We start from the raw sequence: 11,519 nt of genomic DNA, 5'->3' as shown, positions 1-11,519 counted from the left end.
TTCATGTTTTCATTGTAAAATGTTGTATTATAATGATTGTTAATTCACTTTAACACAGGGGACGGCCCCTTGCCCTCACACCTCCCAAGCTCAAAAAATCGATGAATCAGAATTATCGAGAATATTCCACAAAAGTCGAGTAATGTGTGTTTCCGCTACCTGACAATAGATTGCGTTGGAAATTTAACCCTATTTTGATTAGTGCCATTCTAACCTAAAAACATTAACCATGGATAACCGCAGGGTTAGGATGGTACAGGGGGTAAGCCCTTTTGCCAGGAGCTTAGTAGACACTATTGTGCTAAACTATATTTTTTTTTAGTATATAATTAAATACAAGATTATTTTTGTCTTTAAGAAATTTAATGAAGTTGGGTTGTCTAGTTACAATTTATACATTATTTCAATTGTATTTTACATAACCATAAGATTTCAAATGAAATCCAATTTATCAAGACTACAGATTAAAATATAAACAAAAAATATTTCGGTTAATATCTAGATCTAAGACTATAATTGCGAGTCTTTTATTTACATTTTTTTTGCAAGAAAATGTTCTTGTTCCATTTCTATAAAGTAATGTTAATAAGACTAAAGAAAATTTTGGTCCAACTAAGTTCTATAACTTATTGAATATCTAGAGAAAGAATTGCAATTCATTATTGCTTAATGTAACTAATTTTATGTAGTTTATTTAGCTACAATTGCCATTTACACAGTTTGTTAAATTTCAAGCATAACACTTTCAGAAGTAATGTATATTTGATTACAAATAGCCTCTGTTAAGAACAGTTTCTATGTGCCAACACTAATAATTTATTATTATACATTTCTAATATTATGTTACTTTATAAATAGTCGTAACAAATACTGATGGATTGTAACAAACTAATAAAATGCATGTTATCGAAAATATTTAACTACACCTACACTAGTGATCTCAAGACTATAAGGCGAATTTATTTATTAAGTCCTAAGTTAAAATATATTTATGTACAAAATAGGGTCTTGTGGAACATATTTTTTTAACATAAACATATTAGGTACTTAGTATTTTATCCCATCCATAATTAACATAAAAACTAACTATAATGAAGTAAAGTAACGCAAAACATATTCTATGACCACCAGATGTAACACTAGTTTGCAACGATAATGCTTAATAATAATTTATTTACACCACTAAATCTACTTAATTAATAATTTACTGTATGGAGGTTTATTTTATACAAATACAAGGCTGATAATTATTGCTTTCATTTTTTACAATTATCCTTAAGAGACAAAATAGTCAGCATTATGCCTAACAAAATAAAGACAATTGTAAGTCATAGTTAAACTTAAGGACATTTGGTGTGACATAACAACATAACTTGCTGTGTTTTGTATATGATTTAAAAATCGAGCATGATCCTAAACATAAAAATAATTAGAACCGATTTTTTTTTTGCCACAAGAACCATTATGAACAAATTGAAAAATAATATTTCATAATATAAATCATAAGTATCATCAAAACATTAGTTTTAGGAATGGCTGCCATTTCATAGTTTGATTTGCATGTTTACGGCCTAGAATGGAACATCGAATTTAAAAAGTATGGCATGTAATTTAAATATCGAAACTATGAACAAACTACATTACTTGTTATTCCTGCTGATATGTTTATTTAACTGCTGAGAAGTTTTGCATTTGATTACTGTTGTTTGATGCCACCCAGGAACTAAAGACATCTCTGAAATGTAAACAACATAATTCGTGTTTAATTATTGTTGTTTTCTCTAAAATATAAACCAAAAATATTCCGTTTTGATATACCTGCAATGGCTGACTACACATTCATTGGAGCAGTACTCATCCTCCCATTCGCTGTTTGATATCGCTGGATTTGTGCAGCCCTGTCGAATGCAAGAATTACTTCTCTTTTCATTTTGCTGTAAATTAGTATGCATATGTTACCCATATCACATTTTAAACTACCTATTATGCAGTTGACTAAGATCAACTTGTAACACTAAGAGTTTCTCGAGAATAATGCGATACTTATGTAGCATCTCATACCATTATTCCACAGTAATAGTCCACAAAGTGATATTCAAAGTTTATCTGGGGATTAGCAATGGAAATATGTAGCTAGTATGTGGTCAAAAATGCACGTATTACACATTCACCCATCAGTGCAATAAAAATCATAAAGTCTGGTCGATAATGGTTTTGTGATTGATGGTTTCATGTCAAAAAGAAGACTAGAGAATTATCTCTATTAGATCCTTACAGCACACCCCTTCCTTACATAGTATTTGAATTGCAGCTATGTTTAGGCAAATTGGACTGAAACCTTTTTTAAGAATTCATTCTTATGTGGTGAGTTTAAGGGGAAAGACCATAAAATAAATTTATCTTATATTTGTTGATAAAGCAAGGATTGAGTAAACAAAAGTTTTTTTTTAAATACATATAGTACACTTTAAGACACTCATTTCAAATCTACTTTTTACAGTAGTATTTTTTTAAGATCTCATGATGAACACGATTGAATACTTACTTCGGTAGATTGTTGTGGATGCCCATTACCACTAGTATTGGGTGCATTTTGCTCAGATTTAATCGGCTGCATTTGCTGCTGCACTTGTGGTGGTTGGGCCTGTTGTTGCTGCTGTGAATTTTGAGTCTGCTGCGATTGTTGTTGTAGCATTTGCTGTTGGTTTTGTTGATGCAACAACTGTTGTTGCTGAGATTGTTGTAAAATCTGTTGCTGCTGACTTTGCTGTTGTTTTAACATTTGTTGTTGTTGTTGTTGCTGCTGCTGCTGAGTTTGTTGTTGTTGCTGGTACTGCTGCACTTGATGAACTTGGGCCTGTTGCATCTGAGCATGTGTTGCTTGTATTTGCTGCAACAAAAGGAACTTAAATAGGTGGTAATAAGCTGATGGTTTAGGTGGTGTTAGTAGCCAACAATAATATCTTATAATATTACTAATATAATTGTTCCACCTTTTGCTAAAGTGAAGTGAAAGTAGTCTTCATTCTATTGAAATTATGGTAGTTTTTCAAATCGGAATGCATAATTTCTCCATAGCAGAAACAGGCCAACAATAAAATCAAATGCTATGAATATTTTAGATTAAAATAGCTAGTATAACTTTTTAAAATTTGGTTAAGTTCAATTACCTATCTATGCTGAAAAAAAAGACAACTTTTTTAAGCCATGAAGCTTTTTTAAGCTCAAGAGTGCTAAACTCAAATCTTGTCACAACGTGAGTTATCTATTGGATAAATTTTGTTTAATTCTTGATTGTGATTTTTGACGTCCTAAAGTCAGGAAAATATTGATTTGGTACATGTATCCATAGGATAGAACTACACAATGACATGTAACAATTATCGTTGTTATAAGTTCATAGTAGGATTTTTTATTGTGCTATCCATGCAGTTTTGTAGCTCACTGTACCTGTTGAGGATGGTATTGCATGGCAGGATGTACTGTTCCCATTGGAGGTGATGTTGCCTGCACCTGTCGGTACCCAGGTGGTGACATTGAAGAACTTGCAGGGTAATTTGTTGGTGACTGTGTGGGTTGGTAGTTTCTAGGTGATTGAGCAACATTTGGTTGACAATTCTGATTTGACGTTGAAGAGTTTATTTGATAGCCCTGTGGTGATTGGGCTGGAACATTCTAGAACAAACAAATTGTTCCAATAATTAAGTTGTAGTATTATACATTCAGGATTGTAATAGTGTTGAATGTCTTATTTTCTGTGTAAAATTTTCAGAAAAAGTCCTTGTTTTTTCTACACCCGATGAAATAAAAAAAGGACATTATAGTAGTAGTGCTGTGTGGTGGAGTCAGCCTAAAATAACCTCACTCTCGTATGAGTATTGTAATAAGGAAGTGATGGATTTCTGAGAAAATAAGCAGCAAGGTTCTCCAAGTATTGTGTATACTAGTGTACTGCAATCACCAACCAACATTCATTGGTGGTAGTATTTTTACCACCATCCTGCCCATTTTTTTTGCCAATCTCTGATATGTTCTGGTTTGAAGGGTTTCCACCCTTTCCAAACCATTTAATTAATATATTGATACTTCAAGCTGTTGTTTCAAGGTTGGTGGCAACATTTACATTGTGATGTCTTTGAGCTACCCTAATCGCTAACACTCGATTGTCTCTGAGTACTTTTGTTTTAATTTTAAATGTGTTATTGAAAGAAACTGTCACATGCAACTCATATCTCCAATTAAATTGTAACTTTTTAATGACTTGATAATTACCTGGTATGTTTGGGGAGCAATTGTCATATTGGCTTGGTAATTTTGAGGAGATTGTTGAGAGTTAGGTGGATACTGTTGAGCTGGCCCGGGATATGAGGGTTGTGGCTGACCAGGTGAGTAATTTTGCGGAGAGTATCTTTGAGGGGAAGCATTTTGCACATAGTTCTGAGGCGAATGATTATTTCCATAAGTCTGTCCTTGGTAGTAGTTACTGTATGTGGTGCCACTGTTAGTTCCACACACATTACCATTATTAGTGTGGTTGTACATTGCTTGGTTTTCTTGTTCTCCACCCTGTCAATGAGAAGTTTAAATATATATTCATTTTGGTTTTTTTCTTGTTTTTATTGAATACATGAGTTAACCAGGTAGTTATTGAAATCTTTGAAAAAAACAGGGTCAAAGCTTCAGTTGTATTAGTTATTAGAGTTGTATAAGAAAACATGAAATAGGCATATTGTGGGCTTACAATTCACTCTATCACCAGAAATTATGCAAATTTTTCTATATTTTTTGATTCAGCTTTTTTTTTTAGCCACATGATCTACTAGTTCCACTGTAGATTTATTGATATGGATATCTTACAATATGTTGTGCATGCACCACCTATAAAATTATTTTTCTCAAAAATATGGTTAAATGTCTAAAGAAGCTTAAAGTAAATAAATAAATAAAATTGCTGTTTATTTTTTATTACAAATTAATCTTCAGTCTAGTAGTCATGTGTAAGCACAGTTAAGTATTAATTTTCTTAGAAAAAATTGTACTTGGCTGTGTGTTTTTACACCAACCAGGATATTCACATCACTCTACACAAGTACACAAGTACACAAGTTTTAAGTCATGAAGATGATTTAAGTGCTATGTACCAGGCATTGCTTTAACCTTAGGCTACAATAGCATTATGACAATGCAAATGAGATTTGAGAACTGAGACAACACTTTGTTTCGAAATTGGCAGCTGTATAAATATTTGTGTCAATAGGACTTGGTAGTGGAAAAGAACAGAATCAATTGGCAATTTGTAGCTTGGGACATTTAAATTAACTTTTTAAAACTACAAATGTTTTAGGTTATAAGAGAGAGAGTTATAATGAAAGGCCTTAGAAATCACATATTGAGACATAAGATTTTATTATCTATTTTGTTCCTATTGCTACGATAGCAGAACTGCCCTTCATACGAGAACACATAATGGCTTTATGGGAAAAATAGGCAAGAGTAATGTCCATCTACAATTATATATTTATTGGATTTTAGCTACATCCTTTTTTTTTAGGTAATTTAGTTTCCTACCTAATAATATCAGTAAAAAATAAGGTTTCAATACTGAATAAGAATGATGACATGATAGTACACTTATTGTTCATATTTTTTATTGCATATGTAGTATTATTCCTTTGCAGTGGGTATCAAAGGGTTGAAGATGTTAACTTATACTCAAATATAAGTTGAGATGAAGATTATATGATTTTCTTTTTAAATTGCTTTGAAAGTAGCGTACGATTCATCCGATGGTGGAGTAGTCTTGAAAATATCAAAGAACTTACCCAAAAAATTAACCTATTGTTAACATTTTGTACATAAATTAATGTGTTTAATTTATTTTTATTTATATAATATTTACCAAATCTGGAAATGATTCGATGTTGTACATTTAACACTCAAATTAGGATGTTCTCCTGTGCTCTATAATGTGGTTACCGGAAACATTCGTACCGAAGAATCCAATGCAATATTTCTAACAAAGACAGTGACTCCGAGGAGGAATCGTATCCCGAATTATTACAGTAGATCACTAACCAATATATCCACGAGGCGATACAGGTTGATTTTTGAATAAAGAGATTTAAGTCTAAGACAGAAACATAGTTTTAACACTTTTAGCTTAATTCTCCTCTCCTTTCGAATAACAATGAAATTTGTTTTTCTCATTCAATAGAGACAAACGGAACTAAGCCCAAACAGCCAGAGCTTTTATAACCAGAAAAACTGTAGCTATGCTTATCGCAAAATCGCAGTTGATAAACCAAGATTATTACGTGTTCAAACCAGAAAACACTCAACAAACAAAATACAACAATTCACGTAACCTTTTTTACTCGCGTTCCTGCAAAAAGCCAGGTTTTTGAGCCGTAATTTGTGGTTTAGAGCTGTTACTTTCTATCATTTATATGATAGTTCTACAATCTCCTTAACTTTACCCCCAAGTAAAAGTATTAATTGATTTTTGTTTATGTAATTTGTTTAATTAGGAGGGTAAAGATGACAAACCATAGTTTTGTAGTAAAAGGACAAGCTATGCTGTTCCGCTGGTATTTCCCAGGCACTCCTTTCGTTTTTATGCTCTACCACAGAACCGCACGGAGAACCCTATCATACGCTTTTTTCAAATCAACAAACACTATGTGCACGTTTTTACTTGCATGGCGGTATTTTTCGCACAATCAGCGAAGGGAAAAAATGGCGTCCGATGTACTGCGTCTCGGCCCGAACTGGTTCTGTGATACCTCATTCTTCTCGCGATCACTTTTTCCCAAGCTTTCAAACTATGTGACATGAGCTTTATTCCCCTATAATTGTCGCATACCTGTATGTCGCCGTTGTTGTTAAATACAGGCAGAAGTGAACTTTTGCGCCACTCGTCAGGCATGGCCTCTTCTTGGAACAATTTATTGAAGAATAAAGTCAGTCATCCGCTTTCAGACTTCCACAGAACTATTGGGATACCATCTGGTCCAGCAGATTTTTCATTCTTCATATTTTTTACAGCCTTTCGTACTTGTTGCACACTTATTTCCCTTACTACACCAGTATTTATCGGAACATTTTGTAGTTCACCACTCCAGTCATTCTCTTCATTCATCAACCTTTCAAAATACCTCTTCCATCTATCTCTTATTTCCTCATCATTTGTTTACACTCTTCCTGCACTATCTTTCATGCACTTAATGTGGTTAAAATTTCTTCCATCCTTCTGTCTTGTTTTGGCTATCCTATAAAGGTGTTTTTGTCCTTCAGGTCTTTCTAGTGACAATGCATCTTGTGCTTTCCTTTTCTATTTTTTCAAATGAAAATATGTTCCTGACATTTGTAACGTTCCTGCTAAAAGATTTCGTGTCCAGTTAACTCCAGTTAGGTACTATGAAACACACCCGACCGTTATGAAAGCCTTTTTTCTTTTAACCTTCCTTTTCGCTTACAGACAGAGGGACAGGAAATACTAAGTTTAGAATTTATGCAGGCCGTCCGGCAAATAAAGAGTCAATTACAAACAATAAGAAACATAAGCATGGTTTATACTATAAATTATAGCAGAATAAAAAAATATGTATCCCTAACGAAATTAACATCTTTATGTGGTGTGTTTGTGGTGAATGGTTTTTCACACACAGATTAACAACGGGAGACGTCCGGAAGAAAAGAAAGACAGGCTGTCAGATTGAGGGAAAAATGTCATGAGATAAAAATTTGTGTTTTACGTTTTTAAAAGGTTCAAAGGATAAAAACCAATTGATTGTTAATGTATACGATTTTAAGGTGCGTGTGGAATAAATAAGTGCTTCCTATACTGCAGTTTGAGTTTAATCCGCAACGACGACAGTTGACAACATATTTCCTAAAATGGTGACCCCGACACGAGAAATTGAGATGTCCCGTTGAAGCCGCGGACGTAATAACGGATGTAGTAACGCAATATAGAAGCCTGCTTTCAGTAAATCCACGGAGAACCACAGAAATTAATCGCAAATGTTCATTTCCTTATTACGCCTGAACATTTTTTCGACAATTTAATTATCAATTTCGCAAGTATTAGTGAGGTCTAATACGAACACCATCAGTGCTGCAGTCTATATATTAGGGACTCTAATAAAAAATAGAATTTCGTATTAAAAACCTTAATGTTATTTATTTCCTTTAATTTTTTATTTTTCTGTGAATGTATTAACCAATATTAATTTTAGTTAAAAAAAAAATTTTAATACCATTTTGTATTGTAATATAATACTATAATTGGTTATATGTATAATTCCTGCTGAGCGTGTGGTATAGTTAACATTATTTATACAGTTTTATATTATTAAACTAAGTTTATATTTTTCTTCTTAACAATGGCCAGTCAAGAAATACAGGAACAACTGCAACAACTCTTGGCTGCAAATGCAGCGCTACAAAAACAACTTGAAGGAAATGAGAGAGAAACAAAAGTTTGTAGAGTTACAGTCAAATTGCCTACATTTTGGGCTGACAAACCAGCTGTTTGGTTTGCTCAAATTGAAGCTCAATTCCAAATTGCCAATATTGTGACAGATACTACTAAATATAATTATGTTGTAGGTCACCTTGACCAAAGAATAGCTGGAGAGGTTGAAGACATAATAACAAACCCACCAACTGAAGAAAAATATGAAAAATTAAAAAGCATACTCATTCAGCGCCTTTCTGTATCACAAGAAAAAAAGAGTTCGACAACTTCTGAGTGATGAAGAACTTGGGGATAGAAAACCATCACAGTTCCTCCGACACCTACGCTCTCTTGCAGGAAGCACACTCACAGACGACAATATTATACGCCAACTTTGGTTACGCCGCTTGCCTCATCAGGCTCAAGCTATACTGGCAGCACAGGCTGACCTTGGGCTTGACAAATTGTCAGAACTAGCCGACAAAATTCTTGAGTTGGCCCAAACTCCTCCTATGGTATGTTCGACCGCAACATTTTCGAACAGTTTAACCCTTGGTTCATTAGCCAAACAACTAGAAGAGATCAGTAGCCAAGTTGCTGCCCTATCTAGGCGACAGAGCCGCCCTTATCGTGACAGATCATCATCTCGCGGCCCTAAAATTTGTTGGTATCATCGGAGGTGGGGCAATAATGCAACTAAATGTGTAACTCCTTGCACCTGGAAGGCGGAAAACCCAAACAGCAGTCAGTAATGGCGGCAACTGATTGCCATAGTATTGGCCGCCGCCTGTTTGTCATTGACCAAGTGACCAAGCACCGTTTTTTAATCGACACTGGATCAGACCTATGTTGTTTCCCCCATCACTGGTTACCAGTAAAGCGAAAGGCTACCAAATACGACTTAAGCGCTGCCAATGGTAGTTGCATTCGGACTTTCGGCACAATTAATTTAAATCTAAACTTCGGGCTACGCCGTAACTTTGTCTGGAAATTTGTCATAGCCGACGTTAACTCTGCAATTATCGGATCTGATTTTTTAGCGTTTTACAATCTTTTACCGGATTGCAGAAATGAAAGGATAGTTGATGGGACCACAGGACTATCATCAATTGCCTCAACCACTGATATTGATCAACCAAGTGTTCGAGCAGTTGCATCTGGAAAGGTCATTTTTACTGAATTATTAGCAGAATTTCCAGACATTACACGACCACCAGGGCTGCCTCGAGTCGTTAAGCACCATACGGTCCATTTCATCAAAACAACGGATGGGCCTCCGATTGCCTGCCGTCCCCGCCGCTTAGCCCCTCAGAAACTAGTTGCAGCTAAGAAAGAGTTCGAGGATATGGTGCAATCTGGTACAGCTCGACCATCCAAAAGTGCCTGGTCATCACCACTGCATATGACAATTAAAAAAGACGACACCTGGCGTCCATGCGGCGATTACCGGGCCCTAAACGCCAGAACAGTTCCAGATAGGTACCCCGTGCGCCATATTCACGATTTTGCTCATAACCTCTCTGGTTCAAAAGTTTTCAGCACCATCGATTTAGTAAAAGCTTATCACCAGATACCGATCGCTGAGGAGGACGTGCCGAAGACAGCAATTGTTACACCGTTTGGCCTCTTCGAATTCCCATTCATGACTTTTGGGCTTCGAAACGCGGGACAGACATTCCAGCGATTTATTGATGAGGTCACACGGGGTCTTGATTTCTGTTTTCCCTACGTTGATGACATCCTCGTTCATTCAGCTGATGAGAATCTTCATCTGAAACACCTTCGAACCCTCTTCGAACGTCTACAAGAATACGGAGTTGTAATTAACCCCTCCAAATGTACTCTGGGAGTAGATGAAGTTAACTTCTTGGGCTATCACATAAACAGTGAAGGGACACGCCCTCCTCAGGCTCGCATCCAAGTCTTATTGGACTTTCCACCTCCTGAGACGGTACAAGGTATGCGCCGATTTCTCGGTATGCTGAACTACTACCGGCGTTTTGTTCCACATGCTGCTCAGTTTCAGGCACCGCTAATTGAGGCTCTCGTAGCAACAAAGAGCAAGGGTGCCAGGCCATTTCCTTGGTCCCCAGAGCTACTTCAGCAATTTGAAGCCTGCAAGCAAAGCTTGTCCTCGGCGACGCTATTACAACATCCTGTGAGTAATTCTAGTTTAGGTCTGTTCACGGATGCCTCCAGTGTTCATATTGGGTCTTGCCTTCAGCAAAAGGTAAATGGTAAGTGGTTTCCGCTATCTTTTTTTAGTAAGAAACTCACACCCCAGCAAAGACAGTGGCCGACTTACTACAGAGAATTATTAGCGGTATACGAAAGTGTTCAACATTTTCGATATATTTTAGAAGTCCAGCATGCCACAATTTTTACCGACCACAAACCACTCTTATATGCTTTCTTACAGAGACGCGAGAAGCTGCCACCTCCTCAGTTAAACCAGTTGTTTTTTATAAGCCAATTCACGACTGACATACAGTATATTAAGGGCGAGGACAATATCGTTGCTGACACAATGTCACGCATCGATATCAACGCCATCGCGCTGGATCAAGATCACGATGCACTCGCGAAGTCTCAGGCTACAGATTCTGAATTGAAAAATCTGTTACAAAATGGCTCTAGCCTGAGCCTAACTAAAATCAGCCCTCCAGAAGCGAAATCGGCAATTTATTGTGACGTTTCTACAGGTAAGCCACGTCCGTATTTGACCCTTTCCTTTCGAAGAACCGCGTTCAACCAACTGCACAACTTGAGTCATCCTGGTATCCGTGCTACCACACGCCTCGTGTCAGAACGTTTCGTTTGGCCATCGATGAAAAGGGACTGCCGTATTTGGTCTCGAAGCTGTGACGCATGTCAACGTAGCAAAGTTTCAAGACACAACTCAGCTCCTACTGGAAACTTTAACATACCATCCGGTCGCTTCATGCACGTGCATATAGACATTGTAGGGCCATTACCGGTTTGCAACGAATACCGATATTGTTTGACGGCAATTGATAGGGTTTCCAGGTGGCCAGAGGTGTGGCCTATGCGCACCATCACG

General features: G+C 36.2%; 1 protein-coding gene across 13 annotated transcripts in view; it reads right to left on the bottom strand.

Moving 5' to 3' along the window:
* Window positions 1-341: 341 nt before the first annotated feature.
* Window positions 342-11,519, bottom strand: part of LOC101737576 (TOX high mobility group box family member 3) — a 32,905-nt gene continuing 21,727 nt past the window's right edge. For 9 of the 13 annotated variants that reach the window (XM_038013219.2, XM_004924767.5, XM_038013223.2 and 6 more), the window contains 5 exons: window positions 4,273-4,566; window positions 3,451-3,675; window positions 2,546-2,890; window positions 1,819-1,934; window positions 342-1,735 (listed from right to left, as the gene is read on the bottom strand). In XM_038013219.2, coding sequence (XP_037869147.1) covers window positions 1,666-1,735; window positions 1,819-1,934; window positions 2,546-2,890; window positions 3,451-3,675; window positions 4,273-4,566 — 1,050 coding nt within the window. In that variant the 3' untranslated portion in view covers window positions 342-1,665. The remainder of the gene's footprint in view (window positions 1,736-1,818; window positions 1,935-2,545; window positions 2,891-3,450; window positions 3,676-4,272; window positions 4,567-11,519) is intronic. The other 4 variants (XM_038013221.2, XM_062670576.1, XM_062670578.1 and 1 more) reach the window with 1 other exon arrangement.

Source organism: Bombyx mori, chromosome 10 (genome assembly GCF_030269925.1).
Source record: "Bombyx mori chromosome 10, ASM3026992v2".
In the NCBI taxonomy this organism is placed as follows: domain Eukaryota; kingdom Metazoa; phylum Arthropoda; class Insecta; order Lepidoptera; family Bombycidae; genus Bombyx; species Bombyx mori.
This window is presented reverse-complemented; position numbering and strand designations above follow the sequence as displayed.